General features: G+C 36.4%; 2 protein-coding genes across 15 annotated transcripts; one reads left to right on the top strand and one right to left on the bottom strand.

Annotated features, from left to right (window-relative positions):
- Positions 1-376: 376 nt before the first annotated feature.
- Positions 377-5,391, top strand: LOC103713092 (uncharacterized). The gene is made up of 3 exons (XM_008799867.6): positions 377-927; positions 4,669-4,766; positions 5,029-5,391. The coding sequence occupies exons 1-2, from the start codon at positions 522-524 to the stop codon at positions 4,734-4,736; spliced, it is 474 nt and encodes a 157-aa protein (XP_008798089.1). The 5' UTR covers positions 377-521; the 3' UTR covers positions 4,737-4,766; positions 5,029-5,391.
- A 689-nt stretch (positions 5,392-6,080) lies between these two features.
- Positions 6,081-22,543, bottom strand: LOC103713093 (uncharacterized). 14 transcript variants are annotated; one of them, XM_008799868.6, is made up of 10 exons: positions 22,339-22,543; positions 16,597-16,747; positions 15,269-15,308; positions 14,712-15,005; positions 14,428-14,513; positions 14,081-14,227; positions 12,400-12,502; positions 8,799-8,911; positions 7,772-7,901; positions 6,081-6,439 (listed from the first exon to the last, which is right to left on the bottom strand). In XM_008799868.6, exons 4-9 carry the CDS (start codon positions 14,959-14,961, stop codon positions 7,809-7,811), a joined length of 792 nt encoding a protein of 263 aa, XP_008798090.3. In that variant the 5' UTR covers positions 14,962-15,005; positions 15,269-15,308; positions 16,597-16,747; positions 22,339-22,543; the 3' UTR covers positions 6,081-6,439; positions 7,772-7,808. The 14 variants fall into 14 exon arrangements, with proteins under 14 accessions (XP_008798090.3, XP_088564462.2, XP_008798091.3 ...); XM_088708336.2 differs by having other exon boundaries at positions 6,081-6,414; positions 14,712-14,925; XM_088708330.2 differs by having other exon boundaries at positions 6,300-6,439; positions 8,769-8,911; positions 14,712-14,925.
- Between the last annotated feature and the right edge of the window lie 1,253 nt (positions 22,544-23,796).

The following is a 23,796-nucleotide window of genomic DNA, read 5'->3' as shown; positions in this document are numbered from 1 at the left end:
ATGATGGAATATCCGTCCTTGAGGTCGGAAATTGTGATCCTAGATTGGAAGTTAAAGACAAAAATATCCCTCAATTTAGCCAAAAAATTTACTAATCATATTATTATTGAAGAATAATTTTAAATTATAGTAAAAATATATTATTATATTTTATATTTATATAATAAAAATATTTAATATATTATTTTTATTTATTTTATTTTTTATTACTGAATCATGACTTATCAAACATATTAATCTTAGATCACTGAATATTAAATCATTCCAGCATTCGAGTCATCGAAATCTTAGATTACCGTGGTGACCGTGTTGGGGTTACCAAAGGCCCCTCAACGTTATCGAGGCTACTGACTTGCTGGTCTCGACACCTCCGTGCACGATTCCGCTTCCTCGAACCGACTTCCCGACGACGCCGTGGCACCAGCACCGCTCTCTTATATATATATATAACTCTATCCTCTTTCTTCCGGCCTAATCTCTGTCCTCCCCATCTCTACCTTGTCTCTTCTCGTCTTCTTCCGATGGCTCGAATCCTCTCCCAAACCCTAATCAGAGGTCATCCGTCCCACCTCTCCGCCGCCCGATCCCCGCTTCTCCCGCTGTCCGCCGCCTGCTTCGTCAGCCTCCGCGCCCGCTCCCACCGCGCGGAGAGGGACCTCGAGGCCGCCGAGCCCAGCGAGGGCGAGGTCGAGATCGAGGTCATCGGCGTCCGCCGCTTCGAAGACGCCATCCACAGCATCATCATCCGTCGATCCGCCCCCGATTGGCTCCCCTTCATCCCGGGCGCCTCCTACTGGGTCCCGCCGCGGAAGCAGGCCCACCGAGTAGCCGAGCTCATCGAGAAGCTCTCCAATCCGTGGACGGAGGAGGAGACCCTCTCCTTCATGACGAACCGAGGGTGGCCGTCGTCATCCCACTTCCTGGAAGGTAACCGGATCGTCTACTGTCCTCCAGCTGCTCCCTCTGATTTCATCTGCTCTGTTTATGGAAAATTCTTGACGCATTAAATTTCTTATCCATTAATATAATGTCGAAAGAACATATCCATCTTGTGGGTTTTCTTTACTTTAATCTTTTGGTTGTTTATAATCTGGGAGTATTAGTGTTTCATCTGATTCTTCGCATACATGTTTCAGGGAGGATTTTCTCCCCTCAAATCTTAATTCTGTCAATTTATGTTCTCATGCTTACAAGTCATAGTTTTTGATCTACTTTTCTCCTCTCCGTTAGATTAGGGAAATACAGCATCATCTCATGATAGCTAGATAGATTCTGACCCCCCCCCCCCCCCCCCCCCCCCAACAAACACCCAACAAAAAAAAAGAAAAAAAGAAAAGAAAAGAAAGAAACTAAAAGAAAAGAAAAACTTGAATCACTTTAATATGCAACTATATACATTCTTCTGGTTGGTATAGCACTACATTAAGTTGATCAACAACACGCAGGCACACACATTCTTCTGGTTGCTATGTACTACACTAAGTTGATCGTGTAACAGAAACTCTCACATACACCAAATTAAAAGGAAGTAGTAGAAGAATCATTCCCTGGTTCCTGTTGCATACTCTATTTTCTCAAGTTGAAGCTGCACTATGTGCAATCTGCTAGAATTTCTTCTTTGCAACTTGGTCATTACCAGCATCTTACCATCCACATATAGCGAATCAAGGAAGGCTCACCTCTTTGATACCTTTGATATCAAGGGATACTGCTACAGAAATGATAGTGAGATTGTATGTGTTTAAATTTTTGAGGACCTATTGCTTTGGAATTTCAATTCATAAGTGTAGTTTTTCCTTTGCTCCGAAATACATTTCTTGTTCATTGTTTGATTGTACTATATGTGGTTTTGTTTCATGCCACTCCCAAGTACCATAATCTTCTTCCTTAATAATAGAAGTCCATGTTTAGGTCCTTCCAGTTCTCTCCTAAATTTTCTATCAGTTGCTTGAGTTGAAATTTACTCTAATGGTGAGCCTTAAATGAAACCACACCATTGTAATTCTAAAACTCTTGTTCTTCATCATAGTCTTTGCCTTTTTATTCCATTTGTAGCTTCAAGAATGCCTTACCCTTCAGTTACCTCGTGATTTGATCGAAGTGATCAATTGTTACCGCTGAATTTGCCTTCTTCAAAGTTTCTTGTTTTAAGTTTCTTTGCTCTAGTTTGACTAATGTAGATTCTCTTTGGATCAAGAAAAAATAGTGAAACATAAGGAAACATCTCCTGCTTTTTTGAACTCCTTGAAGTGAAAGAAAATAAACTTGCTGAAATTCAAACCCCTTGTAGAATCATTTTTTTGTAATGAGGCATCTGAAATCGCCCATGCTGATTTTGAAATTTAACATGGTCTGTTCATTTTTTCATTGGCCATATTTATGCTTAAAGGGATTATTTTGTGCTGGTTATATGAATTTTTGTGGTGCAGCTTGCTCATGATCTTTTCCTCATTAATAGCAAGAGTTTGCAATATTATTTTCCAGTACGTTGATCATGTAAAACATTGTTTATTTTGTGGGTTCGTTTATAGATTCTCAACATTCTAATTTTTGTAATAGCTTCTGTTGAAAAATTATCTTGGATTGTTGTTGTCTGTCAGGCCTGTTGTTGTCAGTTGCATTTGATTTAAATTGTAAATTAACGGCAAACTAACCCAAGGTCCACTTTGTTTTCAGCTCGTAAATAGCTAAATTGAAGATTTGATCTTTTATCAAATTTGTGATTTCTGAATTCTCTAGGTCATGCTGATTTGAAGTTCACTGTTTTTTCCTATATGAAAGTGCAGTAGAATTATCAACATGGATGGAAGACTTGTGAAAGAGTTGAAAAGTTGTCAGTTATAACCATGTAAGTCTTACTGGAAATAGACTAGAGAAAGACTTATAGGGTTATTTTGAAATATACGGGGACAAAGCTTGTCGGCTAAGAATAAGGTTGCCATAAACAGAAAGTTGCTCTGTAACTATAATCAGCAAAATAATGCAAGTTCTGGTTGACAAGCAAGTAGGATTTTTCCCCTTCTTGGAGAATGATTTAATACAATTTTAAAATTATGGACATATCTGCTAGTCATTTGAATTTAAAATCTTATAATGAATTTTCTGAGTTCCTGCCATACTATCTTATTAGAGAAAAGCTAGAAGACATCAGCATAACAATGTTAATGATGTACTTTTATTGATTTATGAGGGACTAATATATGAGCTAGTGTTGATGAATATTAGATGGCTTCTTGTTGTACAAGTTAGCCATTCTGTATAACGGATGTTCCGAGATATTGTATCTTTTTGTCTCATCTAATTTACTTGGCTAGTTCTCTTTTGTCCTTACTTGGTGTTAGGACCTGAGAGAATTTGTAGTTTGTCTGAATAGATCTTAGGGAGGAAACATAAATACAAGGATGACTAACAAAATCAAAGTGTTAAATATCATGGGGACAGGGACATTCCTGTTTTCCCTTGGAACAAAACGCCCCATGTACCAATGCTGGGAATGGTGGATGTCTCGTCCCTTCCCCATCCACTTCGCGGCTTATCTTGTCCCAACACTCGGGATGGTTGATGGTAGGACACTTGCTATCCCACCGGTATTTAAAACCCTAATCAAAGCCTTCAAAAATGGAAAGATGCCTGCATTTGCAAAGTTTTGGCAAGGATAGATGATGACATTTTTTATGGGAGAAGCCTATGGTGGCTATGAACTAACTGTATATGATTCAATAATAGTGAGAGGAACGTCAGTTTGATTGGTCGCCGATTTTAAAATTTATTTCATGAATTGTGCTTCAGATCAGGTGACTTTACAAACAAAAAGTTTTGGGTCTTCTCGTCTAGTTCTTCTCGGGGATAAGAATGTTGTGGGTCATGGTGCCCACAAGAAGCATTGTTTGTGCTACATAATTTGCTGGTTTCTATATGGCTTAGCTGATACTGGTCAAGATAAACTCATGTCATTGTTGGCAAAGACAGGCTTGTAACATGGATTCTGCTGAATTTGTTTATCTCCATCTTCAGTAATCTTTATGCGCCTAAGAAAAAGACTGCACTAATGAAGTGTTGAATATACCATATTTCCTCTTTTGTTACTAAAGTATGTGCTGTGCAACTCTTTCATAAAGCAGAGAAGATTATAGGATAATAAACCCATATGGCGCCCCTTTTGTTAGTCAATGTGAGACTATAACAAAAGGCTGATCCAAAATAAATACGATTTAGAGATGATGTATTTTATCAATTGATCACTTTCACCTCTTTATGCAGGGCTATATTGCTTGGATAGTAGATCCTGATAGTTTGACAAATTTTGGTTGTGATAAGCAAAGACTTTCTCATTATTTATTGCAATTTTTCCTGTATTTTATGTCAACTTTTGTCAATATTGTCAGGACTTCTTAACCAATCTTCAGACTTTTTTTTTCCCGATGTTACTTGTGGGGCTAGCATACTGTAAAATGGCTCTTGCAAGTTTTTTTGTGGAATGAATTCAATTTGATAGCTTTTTTTGCTGCCTCGCCGTGTAAGGTAATTACTAACATGGGTTGAGAAGCTTCCTTTGTGGTTCTGGATGCGTTAATGCAGATCATGCAATGAGATGAAGCTAGCATGATACTAATGCATTATAAGATTTACTGATCAGATTATTTTGGGAACCTGGCGTTTTGACTGCAGGTACTTCTTCACGCCGTGTGAAAAGGAAACCGAAGAAGGCCACAGCACAGTCTGATGACGAAGAGTGATGCTCTGTACCCAGCAAAGTTGAAATCGGGGTAAACAAAACTCCGTAGGATCCTGTTATAGATTATGTCCTTTCAAACTTTTATTAGTCTTGCTCCAACAATAGCAATAGCTGACCTGAGCATGCATGTCAGAATGTTCATGCCTACCTCGGCATGTTTGCAGACAATGGGTTGCAATTTTTTTATTAATGTTGAGACAGATCGAATTTTTTGAGGTCAAGTGGGTTTGCTGATTTCTGGTACTCATTATTAGTGATGCCTATTATTTGACGTTTTCTGTTTTCATGTGCAGGCTTGGATGCATTGTAGATAAACAACTGTGGGAGTGATGTAAGTAGAGGTGGAGCTGGTTGAGTGAACCTGGAAGTACAGACCATCAATGCGTCCCTGCTAAGCTTCTTGTGATGTTACTGTAGTTTTAAAAATATTTAGTATCATAGTTACCAAAAAAAGAAAAAATAGTATTATAATGTATCTCTGATTTCATGATGTGCGACCTTATATTGTTATGAGTTAGGGTTTCCCCCATCTTCGCAGCTCCCTAGCTCATTGCATGAGGATCGGGGTAAAAAAAATAACAAACTGGAATTGTAGAGCCTGGTCCTTCTGAGGAATGTGTTCCTCTTTGTATCAAAGCAATTCAGATTTAGATAAATCGATCCTATGATGTTTGCCTTGCGATCAAACATTAGCTTAACGCGCCAACGTTGTCATCTTGAACACTTTTTCTCTTGAACCTACCTCGGTACTTGCTTCCGTGGCTTCCATCTTGCAAGGCGTTTGCGTCGAGTTCGTGACTATCTTACCGTTGTTGATAGCGATGAGGACTGCCTTCCATCTCCCCGTATATTCAGAATCACGTGCAGGACATCCGTTGATTGACCCGGTTGGGCCCATGCCTGATTAGGATGGGAGTTAATAAAATTCAGGCTCATACCTGGGCGAGCTTATTTCGGGTTTTTTTTAATAAAAAAAGTATTCACGGGTGTATTAGATTTCAAGCGTTAATCAGCCTTTTTGACCTAAGAGGCCAATACTGGAGTGCCTTGTTTTTCCTGGAATTGGAGCCGCTTGGGCCTGGCCAAGGGACTCGAGCCACTTGTGGATTTAACCCGAACGCATATTTCAACACACGATAAAATTTATAACGATTGCAACTCCTGGCTCATAGGATGTCCGAACACTGGCAGAGCGAGAATAGGATGCGGAAACACAAACCAGGAGAGTATACTTGGTCTGCCAAGCTTTATTAGGCTGATCAACAACACAAGCATGTACACGTTGACAATAAATTGTAATTCTTCGTTAATCTAACCTTTTTGTATCAGTTATACAACATAACTATATGTCAAATGCTACAGTTTGTAAATTAGAATCCTTTATTAAGTACAGGGTAACATCATAAAATGCTTGTGACTTTTCCATGTCAACATTTCATGGAACGAGACAGCTCAACATTTGCAGCACATTAATGTGCATAAACATTTTTATATGCAAAATAGTTTATATATATATGAAAAGGAGAGAGAAGTTGCAAGGTTGGCCTTGTAAGTGGGGGAAAAAAATCAAAAACCATCTCCATATGTTTTGTAATTACATCTTTCTTCGTAGCAGTTGTCTCCAGACTCCAATTATGTTGTAGTTGATTTGGCTTGTGCTGTGGTCGATCATCTGGTATCTACAAGGTAGATTTCACTAGGTAACTGGAGAAAATTATAAGAGTCAAACCAAGGATTAATCTTTGAAGAAATGCATGACAAGATTCTGCTGAAATGCTTATGAAGTCAAACTTGATAAAATTAAAGTCAAGCTCGTTATGGGAGTGAATGCAGCCTTGAGTCCCAGTACTTGATAGGGACAAAGCACAATTTTCTTTTCCCTAGAAAAAAAATCTAGCTAAGATCCTCTATCAGCATAGCAAACATAGCAATGGGAGTTCTCAAAGTCCATTGTTGGACTGATACACAGCAAGCTGATAATGCTCTTCAATTACAAGTCAACATACCCCAAACAACTGTTTCTCTGTTACCATTCTGAAAGGAATTGTGATCTAGCATCATTGTTTTAGAAACAGCCGCTTAGGCTGCATATGTGCCTGCCTAGGTTTAGAGATCTCCTCAGCTGCCCCACTCGGGGCCCAAATGCCTAAGCGATCCCCAGCATACGGCCAGCCTTGGAAAGGACTATTTTTTGAGGCAGGTTTATGCTATTTGTTGAGCCAGAGGCAAACTATGAACCCCATGCCTTCTTGATTGCTTTCCAGCACTTTGGTTACAAGTTATAGTAATTCTTAACTAACTGTTTATTTCAAACTCTATCGATTAATTGATTGTTATTATTTGGCAGAGTTGCTTGTTACATAAACTTGAATTGAAGGGCAAGTTTTCTTACATGAAATAATGAAATTTTACTTCTTGATATGACAAAATTAGGTTCTCAGATAAATAACAATGCACCATTTTCTTCCTATGTTTTCTTAATGTATTTCCAATTTACTAGTCCTCTTTATTTGTTTGTAACTTCTAAAAAATTTTCTCAATAATCTTTAACACAATCCACAAAGTTACCTACCTGAATGCCCACATTCACTTGAGTGTCGTCTGCTGCATAGAGTTTTCAAAAACTGAAAAAATGTTTTACCCCTTGATAATCAATGAAGAGGCTTCAGGCTGGCCCCAAATAGGACAGAATTGATTGAGATTGTCAAGGTCATGCACTAACAAAGATCAACAAAGGTCAGTGAGGCCTAGCCTGGTGGGAGTTGGTAGAAACTGATTTAATAACTCATAACAAAATTTTCTCCTTACAGTAAGAAAAATGGAAAGATTCATATCTGAGCATCTGAACTTAAAATCAAGGTAGTCACAAGAGACCAACTACATTGACTTGAAAAACATGTTTATGTACACACAAGTACACTTGCATACAATATATGCCTGCGTGCATGCATGTATCTATGTACGCATCTATATATACTGGCCTTTATCATGTGATGTATTTGTAAGAAAGGTCATTTTGCAAAACCAACTGCTTACCAGAGAACCTGATAGTAGTTCATGCTCATAATCCAGCTCAGTAAAGTCCCAGCATTCTCAACTCCTTAACATGAGCGGGCTCAAGCTCCGGAAAATTCTTATTTTCGTCTCTACTTTCCACCACATATTCCTGGCATTATACTTCTGTTAGATAAATTAATCTTATGTATATCATCAAACATGAACTGACATTCCAAAAAGCTCTAAACAAAAAGAACAAAATTGTTGTTGCCAAAACAAATATGCAAAGGAAAAAAGAATGGCATGATGAACAGCTTTGTGAATACAAACACAAAACTCTTTCATTTTGGAAAGTGACGCCCCCACCCCCCTCCCACCGCCCCAGGTCGGCGGAAATGTTTCTTTCCAAAATGCGGAGAGTTTGTAAGAGAAGTTTTGAGATTATATATGGACATGGAATTGCTCCCAAAGAAAATCAGAACTTTACCAAGCTAAAAGAAAATCAGAGCTTCAGGTTGGTCTGATTTCTGACTAGACTGATGTCTACAAGACTTGGCTACATGTAATAATTGAAGGGAACATAACGTGCTCGTGCTGCAAACACTAGGAATGTACCAGGGAAACTATTCTATCTTCTCTTCATGTGCACACTTCATTTAAGCCCCAGTGATTTATTGACTTTGGGCTACCAGACAGGTGAGTGAAAAGCCAAATTTAATATCTCTCAGACCTTATGAAACCAGTGCTTGAAGATTGCTTGAGTACATGAGTAATGTAGGGTAAAAATGTATACAAAGATTTAAAAAAAAATAAAAAATGCTGGCTACACTTCTAAGTGTTCAAATCATATTACGCAGTTTGTCAGATAGCAAGAATCTAGAGAACTAAGGTTACCATTTAAACACCACCACCAAGTCTTACCCATCTATATGTGTGGTCAGAAATATGCACAAGAATTTAACCAGATTTCTGTCACTTGTGAAAAATGAAAGACATCTCCAGTTCAGGAAGGAGATAGATCCAGACAAGCTCATACATCTAAACTAGTAGTACAGTCATACTGAACCTTTGTCAGTTCTTGTTTTGCTAGAATATGATAATGGCGTTCATTGATCCTCTGTCCGCATATTATGGCAATGAAGAATCCGTACAGCAAGCCCACCAGAATAACAGCTAATACTGCATGGTATAAAAAAGACATCAGAGCCAATTAATGAATGAGAAAGCAATTCAAGTATGGATCCAGGATACGACTATCTTAATGCAGTGAAGAAGTATGGGCCTGTTTGGACAATCGATCACCCTATTTGTTTTCACATATGAGATTTGAAGACTAAAGCAAGGGAAGGAAAAGAGAATCTGAGGAATTGCCAGATATTACTGTTCTCCAATTCTCAGTTCTTTAAGACACCAGGACCCACATAACGATGATCTTTTGGTATCCTAAGGATACTGGGACTACAAACTTTACAGATTTTCTCAATTCCTCAGACTTTTCATCCTCCCACCTCATTTTAAGTTACCTTCCCACTCAAGGAAGATATTACATGGATAAGCTGGTTGCATGTCCACCAAACAGATCCTAAAGCATAAGAGGACATTAATAACCATTCGTAACTGTGAAGAGCTATCAAGCATTAGTTTTGATTTAAGATCAATTCTTTGTGCGGGTCTACCAAAGTCAATACTGATTTATTTCTTTTCAAATGGCTACTTTAACAATACTAGCTTTCTAAGTTAATCATTCATAACTGTGAAGGGTTATGACTAATCAGGCATAAGTTATGATTAAGATCAATTCCTTGTGCAGGTCTACCAATGTCAACACTGATTTATTTCTTTTCACATCACCTACTTTACTATCTTTCTGGCATGTCTCTTTCATTTACCAAAGATAAATATGTGCTTCAACAAAATACCCTTGCAGTATTATGTCAATGTTCCCCTAGTAAAGATGATGGCAATAACAAGATGATGATGATGATTTATGAAGCATTAATAAAGTAATCAGAAAATACATCTTTTTCATTCATATTTATGCTGACTTACTCCATCGCCCCCCACCCAATACCCACCCACCCAATCAAACAGTATGATCTCATTACATGAATTCTCCATGAAATATAATTTTGAAATGGTTTTGGTGCACTTCTATCATGTTAACATTCATGACAGACAAATTAAATTACATTTTGAAGCCTAATAAAGATTCAGGCCAGACCCAAGTTTGTGCTTAAAATGACCATGGCCTGGCTTGGTCAGGCACCCTGAACCACCAAAGACACTCTTGCAGCCCCTCCCTACATGGTCGAAAGTAGCAATTCACCCACAATTACAATATATAACTCAAACTCCTGGGTAAAGTCTTAGAGGAGTGACACTGTCACCACGAAGCTCGTGGACTGAATTTAAAACCTTCCCAATGAACCACTCCCTATACAAAGTGCACCTAATTTTATTATCTCTAAATTAGATTCCAGAGAGACAAATAAAAATCAATCATCAGAAAAAATAAGGGTTACATATGTAGTTCAGAAAAAAAGGAGCTAACTTATCAACCCATGTAACCAAAGAAAATAACTTATAGAAACAAAAACAACTATTCCTTAGGATTTTTCCAACTATCTGTCAACTACTCCATGCACTAGAATCAGTCAATGGCATTCAAAAAGATGTAATCATCAAATGACAAAATCACCACCTTCAATCAAATACTCTTCCTCTTGAATCAGTCACATTCATTGCTTCTGATGCATATTTGTGAATTAGTTAACAACCTCCATTAATTAGTCCTTCTATTGAATTAGTTGCATCCAATATGCCAACAAGGATTTAAATCCCATGGAATGAGGATGTCCTAATTTCTCCATTGAATGGGACGCCCCGCTGTCCCACCCCAACCTAGTGGCGGTCCCGGTGATGCATCCTGATAGATATCCTCCATCTCTCTCCCCTTCTTCTTTCCTTTCTTTCTTTCCTTTTATTCTTTCTTTCTTTCCTTCCTTTCTTTCTTTTTCTTCTACATTCCTTTCTTTCCTTTTTCTTTCTTGTTTTCATCTGTTCCTTTATTTGTTTTTTTCTTTTTCTTCTTCTTTCTCTTTCCTTTCTTTCTTTTTCTTCTCACTCACTTTCTTGCTTTCATTTTTCTTCTCCTTTCCTTTCACTTTTTCCTTTTCTTCATCTTTTCTTCCTTTCTCTTTCCTCTTTCTTCTTCTCCCCTATATAGATGGGTTTCAGAGTCCCGACCCTGTTGCGTTCCCATTTTCTCATAAGAACAGGACGGGACAATCGGGATGCCCCCCATCCTATTGGGACTTTCAATTTTGTGTGCCAATTACTAATACAACTACTGTTCTCATCAAGATGTGATATGTTCGATGTGTCTCACTTTTTTCAGAGGGTTTAGTTTCAGGATTTGATTTGAAGCAAAACCAATATAATCTCCTGATGAGCTATGGAATTTACTTCAGTCCATATATTATGGTGGACTAGAGGCTTAACATGACTCCGAAGTTGTGAGAACTGCCTACTTGAAAACCAAAGCGTACCATGGACTTGCCATAAGGGACAGACCTACTTAAGAGGAGAAGAGATTCACCCTTCAAAAATTATTACAGAAGCAGTAGTATTAGAAGAAAGGGATGTGATATCTATAAAGCAACCCATTCACATAGGGAGCATCCAAGGAAGAGAAGGGCATTGCCTAGCTGTGAAGTCTTAGAAGACACATATTTGGTTGCATGGTACTAGTATATGGATATATGGTAAACATCATTTTCCCTTCTATGATGTTTTTGTCTCCTAAATTAAGTTTTCCTAAATCAGATGGAAGGACTGCCCAAATAGAGTCTATCTTACTCTTGGTAGCCAGGATTTTCAATCTAGTGTAATGCACCCACTTCAGCATCTTCCTGGAATATTAAACCGGCGCCTGCTTCCTTAGCACTGCTAGGACTTTTTCTAAAATGTCTGCTTCCTTGCACCTGCACCTGTATACACTCGCGCACCTGCTCTGGATTCTGGCAATTAAGATTCAACCAAAAATGTGATCTTCATGTACCTTATGAACTGAAATATTCTTTAAGAAAAATTTTATCACATAAAAAATAAATAACTTTTTGCAATTTGATTACAGGATAGCTTTGCATCCATTATCTTCTTGGAGCTTAACAGCTTTGATTACAATGGGCATGCTATAATAATTCCTCATCTGTTAAACAAATTTCAAGAACCATATTCAATCAACTTCATATTCCTTGACCAATTGAGATAACATTTCCGCATCCACTAACTTCACTGGAAAACTGAACAAAAAGTAAGAAGAAGCATAACTAGACGGTTAAGTGATCTGAAGACCCTCAGTGCAACTGATCCTAGTTTGAAATCTTCAATTAAATATTATCAAAGGAATGAGTTTCAACATGATGCACAGATCAGAATTAGATCCCAAAAATGAAGCATTACATATATGGAGATACTAAATTGAATGCAATTGGACTGACACAACTTTCATTCAGCTAAGGAGATGGAAGTTTTTGTCAATTGCATAATAAAGATTTGCATTACTCTAGAAATTGAAAACTGCAAAATAACTAACTAGATATTTTTTTGTCTAAAATAAAATGCAACTGCATTACATCAAGTAGAAGTTGACAATATGAACATACTGGCAATTATATAAAATCCATACGGGTGTTCCTCATAACCAAACATTTCTCGCAGTTCCTCGCCATAAAATCTGTATACCAGCATACTCAACAAAGCGACAACCTGTCAAAAACATTTGCTTAAAGAAACTCATAAAACAAAACCAAAAGCAAAAAGGTAAACAGTGTATCAAATTTGTGATTTGTGTCACAGGGAAGAGATGCTGTGCCGCAGTGGTAGTTAAATGGAAAGGTCATATCTGGATCGAAATTTAAGCTTTAAAGAACTAACGTATTCTATGAATAAACAGTCTGAGAAGAATTAGTACAAGAAAATGCTTCCATGACACCTAAGTGGACAATGTCCTTTGTCCCATGCAGTAGAAAACTTGCCAAACATTATGCTCCCTGACAAAGCTTTTAAGACCACTCTCTACTCTCCACAGCAAAAAGTAAAACCGTTCGTTAAACCAGGCACACTCAGCCCTGCTCTTCTTCAACTACTTTTGCAACGACCTACCAGAAACTTATTTGTGGAGTCCTAGTTTCTAGTGTCTGCAAGCAATTGCAGTGGATAATCCAGCAAAGGCAACTCAGAAAATCCTTCAAAGTTTAGCTATCAAGAACCAACATTCATAGTACGTCGTACTATACCGAACCACGCAGTACGGACGTACCGTACCGTACTATTTTGGTACCAATACATGGTGCAGAGGCCGCACTGACACTCGGTATGCTGAACCAGCCCCATACTGTACCGTACTAACATAATGATAGCATAAGACCGGTATGGGGCCCGCTACCGAGACAACGTACCTTGCCAACAATACTTCTAGCAATGCCAATGCCATTGTATTAAAATTGGCTATATTTTGAAGAGGACTCTAGATTATGTCATATCTTGCATCAACTTTAGGCATTTTTGGATTGAGTTCAGTTCTTTAAGCTTCAGAAACAAGCAAATGTAGAGTAAGTTTAGGTTCCCAGAAAGCTCAGAAATAATCCAACAAAATTAGGATTTTTAAGACTTGCTTAGAATTTGCTTGTTAACATAATTGAAATCTATGTTGCAGGTCTTTTGAAGGTCAAGCAGGAATAGTTAATATGAGAGTCTAAATGTATTCTTCTCCTAATTACTTTAAATTTTTTTCTTGTTGCTTTTCCTTCTATTTTACTGCTCCAAACTATTAGGTGAATTATTGACCTCTTTTAGCAAAATGTCATCTATTACATAGGCACATGTCATATATTAATTACAATGGACAGTAAGTTATTTGAGAGAAGCGCATTCCAAACAGGCGAGTTAAAACATTTTCAGGATAAGTGAATACAAGACAAAGTTTTAATTCAATATAACAACACAATGTAAGGTAAATTGGTGAAGGTACAATAAACACTTCTTAAAAGACTATCTTATCTTGGAATACCCACTTATACATTAAACAAAGGTAATAGGCTTTCATTATTTCTTAAAATTGCAACTCATGAAACTAAGCTATACGAAATGGAAAATTTGAACATTTATTAAATTCAAAGATAAACATATTGATTCCAAGAGAACCTTGTCAGTTTCTCCTAGGAAAGGGACATCTAATTTAAATATATAAAATAAAAGCTGCATTAATGGGATCAAATTTAGATATTCTGTAAAGTTGAATAACTAGAAGCCTGTTACCATACAGCATATAGTTTTAAAATTTACCAGTTGCACAACAACAAATATAATTGCGTGATCCCTAACAACAAGGAGCTGAAACTTCAGTCTCAACCACCACCGATCTGGTGGCACATTTGCACGCAGTATGAAAACAGCCCTGCATTCTGTACAGTGTGCAAATGCAAAGCCTTCCTGACAGAAGATAGAAAATAGATAGTAAGCTTGCCTTCCACAAAGACAGTCAACATATTAGCCAATGGATTCATCTCAGACTACTGCAGGCAGATCTCTTATGAACAGAAGCACACTGGCTCAAGCATTTGATGAAAAACCACTGCTAGGCAGTATATTGAGTGAAAAAAAGAATATTAGATCAACATATTAAACAATACCTTGGTTGATCTCCAGTTATCAAGGCATGATCGATGCACGTACTTCTGTGTACCCTTACATTGGCAGGGTGCAATTAGATCATCATCTGAAAGCAAAAAGGAGTCTCAATGGCGAAAAAAAGGAAGGAGATGAAGAAAGAAATGTTTAACTGCACAGAATATATATTCTGTGTGTGGAAAAAGAAAGCTAATGCATATATTTATCATAAGATAAAATGTTGCACCTCTATCACAAAAAGAATTTCCATGAGAAATTTAATGTACCAAGTATAATAAGTAAAGACCTCCAGTATCAAGGCAAATTCGGCATTGTGGTAGGTCTTGATTCACAAGATTGCAACATTCATCATCATCAATGTTTTGACCATCATCATCAACACCCAGAGGGCTGATTTCACATGAAGATGGGGACTCCTTGGAACTGCCAGCATTGGCTGGCTGAGACAGAATTGGCTCAGTCTCTGATGCTTCTTCTGCCCGACTGCCAGTAGACACCAACTGCATTATGAACAAAATCCAATCATATCCAGACATCACCAAATGGCTTAATTTGGTAGTTCATCTCAAATGCAAAAACCCTGCAAAATTAAAAAAAATATATAGCATGTCAATCAAGCACCTCACCAAGAGAAAGTGTCTAAACTCTAAAGAAATCGAGTAAACAAGATGAATGCATATAAAGGACGAGATTAGGTGTATATGCGGTAACATCAGGATATCACTTAAGTCTCCGAGTTCATACAGGCCGGCAAGGTCTTGAACAGCATGTTACAAGAAAAAAAAAATAAAGATTACTCAGATAGTTGATTGGAACTCCTTCTCTTCAGAGGAAGCACCTTACCTTCACCTCCATGCCATCTAATGGAAACTAGTCCTGGTACCTGCATATGTTGCAGTGCAATGCATTAATTAGGAGGTTCCCTGCTGCAATATGTTAATCAATAGCATTGGGGGTGATGAGAAAAGATAATGCTACTCAAGGATAGACAACAAAAAGATCCATTAATGATGACCGACAACCAGACCATCAACTGAACTCTTTGTCTATTTAAATAGTCATTATTAACTCCTTAAAATAGATTTTGTCTTCCTAATACATGTGATATCTTTTTTTTAGCTAAGCTTCTTTCCACCAGCATCAACTGACCAGCTCAACAGTTTACCTGTTATGCATGCAACAAAAGATTCAGCCAAATAATATCTCATGATCTTGGAACAAACCATTGAAGCTAGTTCGGGGAAAAAAAAAGATACCTAGTGCAGTAAATAAAATTTCTTTATGTTTATAGTATAATACAAATTCTTGAATTTTAAAAATACATGTGATTTCATACCCAATAAAACACTTCATATGAGACGTCATAAAAAACAGCATAGCTTAGGTCCCAACTCCCAACTATTGAACGTAGTTTGAAAAAATTATTTAAAACCAACATGGTTCAAAAACCAATTTTAGTTTGTAACTAGGAGTGCTAACTTTGAAGATTTTGCTATTATATTAATTGTATTATTGTATTATTAAACCAATCCTCGAGCTCCTTTGAAGCTTATGAAAGACAACAAAAATAACAAAACTAGCACTTTATCAGGTCCGTGTACCAAGTCCATCCTTTTAAATCCCCCTCCCTTTTGTAATACAGATAAAATGCTTTAAAACATATAGGCATCCCATAAGAAACATACAGTAGTCCCAGATGAGTTAAGCCTCAGTACTATGCCTGAAAGGCTAGCATATTCAATATTATCCACATGGTTTATACCCTACAAAAGCTACAGATAGTCAGCAGTTGTTTCTATCTCACAAAAGCTTTACTCATTGTAATTTATAAATTGACTGGCAATGACCGTAAACCTGTTCATAGAGTAAATGTTGTTATAGAAAGCAAATATTTAGTAATTGTTAACTTGTCGATCAGATCCTAGCTATAAATTATAGAATATGAGAGTTCAATGAAAGACAATCTCCTTTTAGGTTATACATAATCTTGAGCTAATGATCTGTTGTAATTGGCAAGGAAACATCTCCTTCCCACACTTGAAAAAGTGTAGTTCAATAGAGAAAAGTACGTGATAAAAATAAAGGTCGGAGTCTTTACTCTTTAACAATCTTTTAATGACCTGATGGTAGATGGAAAAATCAATTGTTTACGGAAGGAAAGTATCTAAAACCTTCTGACATCTCTCCAGGAGTACTAGTAGCTATCTTCAAGATGGGACTCAAGACAGTGGCAATCTTCTTAGTGAAGCAAAAAATGTTATCTGAGCTGAATTCCTTTTCACTTCGAAAAAAAAAAGACAGAGGGCAAAAAAAGTGATTCACCTGGGAAAAAAGAAAAGAAAGAAGCATATAAGTGTGGGGTTGCATCAAGAACCAAATTAATATATAATAGTACAAACCCAAAATAAAACTAACTACTATTCACAACTCTTGAGCCTACATATTTGAGAAACTAAATAAGAAATTGCAAGCTAGGGCGCGATAGACCATCAATCAATATTAAGAAGTGATTGAGATAAGGATAGGAAGACATGAGTAAACAATAAATGTTAAACATCTAGAGGAAGGGCAACTTCTACCCATCACTTTTAAGCTTTCGATATTTTACGGAGGAGAAAGATCTGTATCACGAAAGGGTTTGACAGCAAATCTGCCATTTAAGTCCACTTTCTGAATAACAGAAATTATCTAAAGATGCACTTAGAAATCAATTTGAAAGATGTCAACAATGTTACATTGACTTAGTTACATGTGTCAAGTGCAGGTGTCTGCCTAAATATCAGATCCTTCCAATATCTAAGAATTTATTCCTACAAACCTATCCCCAAGAATCAAACCAATTAATATTCATGTTAAAGTGTTGGATGTGGAAACTTGAGACTAGGCTTAAGGGTTTAGGTGACAAAAGATATGAATTTTATTTCTGTTACAACTTACAACAATATCTTCAATCACATTTGACTTCAAAAAGTCCTAATCACAAACACCTCTCATCCTCAATGACCCTTTAGCTGAAGGTTCAACATTCATTTCTACTGTTTATCTCAACCTCAAACCACCCTCATTCTTGATTAATATACTCGCAATCTACACAGTGGAAGACAACATTCAATCCCTTTTTTTTTGGATGATTTCCTAATCTAACCAGTGGGTTTTGGGGCTTGGCAAAAAATAATGAATAATAAAGGAGACATGAATAATTCCTATAAACATGTAATTCTTCCGCCAAACAACGAAAAATACTCTTTAACCTTTGAATTCAGTAATCAAATCCCAAAAGTAGCCCAACTTCTTTGTTGTACCAATGGCACAATGAAGCTGCAAATATTTATAATGGTTAGGTTTCTAACGTATAACCCAACAAGTTCGCTCCATCCATTTGGATACCAAAATTCCTTTCCACCATAATTTTTGCATGAAATCAAGCACATGAAAAGAAAAACTTACCTCTTTTTCTTATTTCTCACAATTATTGTAGAATGCAGCTCTAGCATGACGTAAACATTATACCATAACCATAACTGTCTAGCCTCATCCCAACTCTATGAGTTGGCTTTATGTATTCTCATTTGGCAAGCTTTTCTACTTAGGACTATCTCTGATGTTATTTCAAATATTTCCATATCTTCTCTCATAACCTCCATCTATGTCACATTAGGTCTTCCCCTCCTTTTCCTACATCCTTCAATACAAATTAAAGTAGCTCTCCTTACTTAAGCACCCTCGAATCCTCAATCCACATGGACATGTAATCTCTCTTTCACTTTATTCTTAACCTACCTAACTTCTATAACTTCTTTAATATACATATTTTTTACTATATCCTTCATAGTTTTACCGCACAACCCTTAACATTCTCATTTTAGTGGCATCCAACTTATTGTCTTAAACCCTCTTTACTGCCTAACATTATGATCCATACAACTTTATAAGCCTTATTATTGTTCTACAAATTTTCGTTTTAATTTGGCAAGGTATGTGTCAATGATGACACTGTAAAGCACATCTCCACCTCATTCAATCAGATCTAATTTTTAATTACATATATCTTCATCTATCTCTTCATTGTTTTACATAAAAGATCACAAATAACAAAACTGATCACTTTGTGTATCTATCATCCATCAATCTTAATTATGGCCTCATCTCTATTTCTATTTTCACTAAAATTGCTTCCATATACTCTTTGTTCTCCTAATTATTAAGCTCTTATCCTCAAATGTTCTTCCACAAATCCAATTTGGCATTCAACCTAATGCTTTCTCATCAATCAACACTAGCTCATCTGCAAACGGCATACGCAGTACAGTAGTACATCTTCATGACAAGAAATAAATTCATCTATAGTTAATGTTAAAAGAAATGGGCTTATTGCTTATATGTGTGGCAAGCCTATTATGACTGAAAGTACACTAACTTAGTACCATATCAACTCCTTAAACTTCTAGATTCTCCAACATGCATATCCTCAGAGATTTAAAGGTATAATTTATGTACACCCTTCCTTCTTAAAGCCCACCAAATCACCTTTCTTGGTACCATAAACCATATGTAGATTTTTCCCTTTTCTTTATATTTTACTGTCACTTGACTAAGAATGTGACTTCCATTATCGGCTTTCATGCATAGATTCAAATTACTTATATGACACTATCATCATGTTTTATATTCTTTGTTCATTACCCTCTCCCTAACTTCATAAAGTAGCTCATAATTTTAATTCCTTGATACTTCTCCAATCATCCATAGTTTTCAAAATCTCACTAAATGGAGTCAGTGGGCAAAATTTTAGATATCATGGTATTGATGATGGAAACATGATATATAACCAATATAAAGTTTCAACCTGTATCCAGAGGAGATTTACAAAGGAGAAGCACAAAAAAAGGAAAAAAAAACTTTAAAAGATATTATACATTAATTTGTAATGCCTATTTTAATTGTCTGCTGTCCCCAAATAACCGGGACAAGGTTCAATGGTTATGTTTTATGGATATGGATGCCTTTTTCATGTTAGGGTTCTTACCTACAAATTGGACATGTTTGACCCTTTCTCGACGGACCATATTCAACACTAGCATGGTTAGCACCTTCAAGTTTCCTTGTTGCAACTAACTTTTCAGCTGCAACTCATCATTTTGTATTTTACAACACCAAACCAAACTCAAAATTGTGTGATGTTCAAACATGAGCAATGTAAAGTTTACATATTTTACTAATTTAATCATAATAATTGTTACACTTTAAATCTAGCAAGACCTCATAATTAATATGGTACTTTAGATCGCGTACCTAAAAAGACTAACATAGCAAAAGGGAAAAGGTAAAAACTCATCAAAAGAGATCAAATATTGGTGTTTAACCCCATGCTACTAATTAGGGTTCTAACCTACAATTGACATGCTTGATCTCTCCTCTATCAGACCATGTTCAAAGGACATGCATCTTTAGAAGTACCTATGATGACTAGCTTTTAGGCTGCAACAACTTTTGTGTACTCCATTACATATATGGATGGCAAAATTCTCCTTAGCATCAGCTACACGGTGCTCAAGTATGCAAACCACTTTAAAACATTAAATAACAATCATAATAAAATCCATAAATCTAGAAAGATGGAAGCATGATATCTCATAAATATAGTCTTCGATCAAATACCTCAAATAATAAAGAGTGATTCCAGATGTATGAAAAACTCCTCCAAGAACCAGAAGACCTCCATCACTCTTTTTCGTATAATCATTTTTTACTCAACGGAGAGGCACCTAATGAACTCCAGATATATTCCTTTCATGATCTAATCTAAACCTGCAGACTTATCAGTATCATAACTTGTTATCATTGTCCACCCATCCAAAATGCCCAATGGTAATCCAATTATCAATGAACTATCGAACATATTAGATTTTATTGAAAAAGCCTTAGGAGAGCTCAAGTATAGAAATCTCCAAACTCAACAATATTTGCATAGCTTAAGGCAGCAAAACCTCAAACTCCTTCAGCAAGTACAGTCATAGACTGAAACCTTTTTTGTTATACAAATTCTCACAGATTCAACACAAATAGCAAAAAAACCTCACATGCTTCCTTTGATTTGACACAATAACCATCATTTTAGAGACTGATGTATGTGCACATCTCATCCTCTTTAACTCCATCATATCAAGCTCATAACAATGTTTTATATTTTTACAACCCTAAAACTAGAAAAGATATTAAAAATACCATATGAATGTAACCCACCCTTATTAATAGGTCATTATGCCCAGAAACAATTAATATTATTCCAAACAATGCTATGTTGCCCTTTCGCATGCACAACTTGCCTAAGCTTTTCTTATGTCAAAAAAAACTAAAAATTAATGAATACAATTGATAAGGCTGAGATCCCACAAATCAAAACCTTCAAGCTAGGAGAAGTCACAAATCTAGAGCTGAAAGAGGGTTTTGAGTGCTTTTTGTAGTCGGAAAGACAAACTATCACCTAATATAGGGGCAAGTATGGAAAAGAAGTTCCTCTTAAGCTAGGAAATGTTGCAACATTTTCTTCAGAAAAATTGGGAGGGGGTGCTAAAAAGTACCTGGGAACAAGAGGATATGGAGCATCATCATTATCTTCTCATGCAGTTGCAAGTGCTCTCTTCTTAGCAATTCTTTCCTTGCAATAATACAAACATGGTATACCATCAAGGTGCAACAAATTCTTCGATAAAATTCACATTAAACTCTGGTAGAACCATGAGATTTTTCCCTTTGTGAATTATCTATTTTTTGAATCTTTGTTCCAGTCTGGCTTCATGCTTCAAACTTATTCTATTTAGATGAAGGCGATTCTTTGAATCAAACTGTGATCTTTGAAGGTTGTTCTTCAATTGCATCCGGTTAAACTATATGACCAATAATGAATGTATCCGCCCTAGACAATTAAGTTTTCGTACCTGCCAGCTGGTTTTGTAAGACTCCAGGCAGTCCCCTCTCTTACCAAAAATTGCCTTGACTAGGAACTTGGAACCATCAAATAGATGGCATTCCGGTGAAACATAGTTGTAAAATATTGTCAACTTTTAGTTGATCGTATCTTAAACTATAAAATTAATGCCATATGGATGGATAAAACATAACTAAAGGCAAGATCTTAACATCAATAAAAAGGTTATGCAAAACATATGGGATGATAAAAACACTCTGAAGAAGAAAATCTTTGACAAATATTTACCCTTTGCAACGACAATTATCTTCAAATGAGTAATAGTTCATTGGGCCATTTCATAAATGAATTTGATTTTTGAATAAATTTTTAAGATACAAGATCCCAGGTATACTATCATTGTTTGATTTAATGGCTGGATCGTATTATATTGCATATTAGACTAACTGAATCAAAGCTTGATCTTTCACTCACCTTTGATGTTTTCTCACAACTGGTTACTACGGCCCAAGTTCTTTTTCTTTTTCTTTTTCAACTCAAAAGATATAGGTCTTGAAACGTGATATGTTATGAGATCCAGTCTTTCACCTTCTTCTTCCTGAAGACGACAATCCCAAGAACTCCGTCCAGAGAACTCATGCTATCATCCGTCAACATTCAAGATTCTTGCAAATCAGAACCCTCATCCATAAGATCGCCCAAGAAAGAAGACTCAACTTCCAATATCTCTACGGTCGGCCATTACCATTATGAACAGTTTAAAATCCAGGATCCGCAAGCTCTCCTATTCCCTTCCATTAGACACTAAGACATTATTACCCTAACATTCGTTCTGACCCAACGCACTGAATCACATCAAACCACGACTACACTGATCGACGCAAAGAAACCGAATTCCTTACCACGATTCGCGGCTGTTCAAATCATAAACCATCAAAACGACCAAGAAACAGGGAAAACATACGGCATTCGATCCGGGACTTACCTCATCCCTGGAAGAACGACTCCGAGATTTTCTTGAATCCTCCGAGCGGATAACGTTCCCATGCAAAAGATCTAAAAGATCCGATGGAGATCTCTAGGGTTACAGCAGGGTGTTCGCCGAGGGAAGGAGAGAAGGGTGAAAGGGAGAAGACAAACGAGTCCGAAGGACGTGAGAAAATAGAGAGGGTGAAGGGAGAATGCGGAATGCGGGTCCGAGACAGATGCATAAATATATAACATAACTATTTTTTAGTAATTATACGGAGTTCTGACTTTGAATAAAACAAAAAAAATACATAAATTAAGAAGATTTTTTAAAAAAAATGCTGAGTTACAAAACTCATCCCCCCAGAACCATCAAAAATAATTAAATAAATAATATAATTTTAAAATATTACTTCTCTTTCTACACCCATTTACTCAGCAAGCACTCAACTTAACTACTTGATAGAGCAATCTCCACACATAAATTATAGGAAGCATGCTTCCTCTTTACATCATGAAGTTGTATGGTTACATTTTGGCAGTAGCCGTCCTGGATCAGGCCCAACCCCTGGTTCAAACTATGAGTTGATTCCATCATTATTTTAAGCACTAGTTGATTGTAAGGTACCATGGACAAGTTGTAATCATAAAATATTTATGATCAAAATTATAACTTATAATGCAAATGATTTTGAGTTAGTTTGAACTCATTTTAGATCTAGCTACACTTCAAAATGGCAAGTCAAGTTTTCTTTATGTTATTCATACATATTTATAAATATTTTTATCTAATAATTTTTCAAAAAGAGAATCACATGGATCTGAACAAAAAGCATATTTTAATGGCACTCATTTAGTATATTCATAGAACAATAACTTTAATTAGATCTCCTTAGACCATCATGGATGGCTTGGATTACTATTAGCTTTTTGTAGGACTATGGTACCATATTATTTGATTGAGCCATCAATTCTTTAAATACATTTTGCTTGTCACATATGCATTTTTTTTATTCTCTTAATATTTCATTTGTGAAGTTGATATCAAAAAAAAATAAAGACAATGCCAGAATAAAAGTGAGAATTCATGCATTCATTCAAGCCATGAAACCCAAAACTAGTCATATGGGATATGAGAACCAAGACTCTTGAAGCTAGAAATATCAAATATCGAAGTCAACAGCCGACACAAAAATTGAATAACATACAAGAAAGAAAACATGGATAAAAAACTCAATATCACATTTAAAAAGATTGGTGGAGAGTTAATTTAAAAATAAAAATAAAAAATACTGATTAAATATCATCAGCTTATATTTTAATGTCATATCAGCTAATTAATTAGGGATATCTGAGCGTATATCGGCCGAAATAAATCGGTATAGCATCGGTGAGTGACTGTACCGTTACAAACCCTCGCCCGTTATTTGGCTCGCGTGCATTGCACGTGCTGAACGCGGAGGTACGGGCACCA

Source organism: Phoenix dactylifera, chromosome 12 (assembly GCF_051530095.1).
Source record: "Phoenix dactylifera cultivar Ajwa chromosome 12, Ajwa_hap1_PhDact_Kaust_v1.1, whole genome shotgun sequence".
Taxonomy (NCBI): domain Eukaryota; kingdom Viridiplantae; phylum Streptophyta; class Magnoliopsida; order Arecales; family Arecaceae; genus Phoenix; species Phoenix dactylifera.
Note: the sequence above shows the minus strand (reverse complement) of the source record. Positions and strands in the feature narration are given on the sequence as shown.

Excerpts from the sequence above, each read along its gene's own strand:
- LOC103713093 (XM_089926697.1), bottom strand. The coding sequence starts at position 14,961 with ATGTCTGGATATGATTGGATTTTGTTCATAATGCAGTTGGTGTCTACT. Across the intron at positions 14,228-14,427 it reads ATAACTGGAGATCAACCAAG|GAAGGCTTTGCATTTGCACA; the intron begins GTATTGTTTAAT and ends ATCTTCTGTCAG. Across the intron at positions 8,912-12,399 it reads TGGATTTTATATAATTGCCA|TATTAGCTGTTATTCTGGTG; the intron begins GTATGTTCATAT and ends TATACCATGCAG.
- LOC103713092 (XM_008799867.6), top strand. The coding sequence starts at position 522 with ATGGCTCGAATCCTCTCCCAAACCCTAATCAGAGGTCATCCGTCCCAC. Across the intron at positions 928-4,668 it reads GTCATCCCACTTCCTGGAAG|GTACTTCTTCACGCCGTGTG; the intron begins GTAACCGGATCG and ends TTTTGACTGCAG.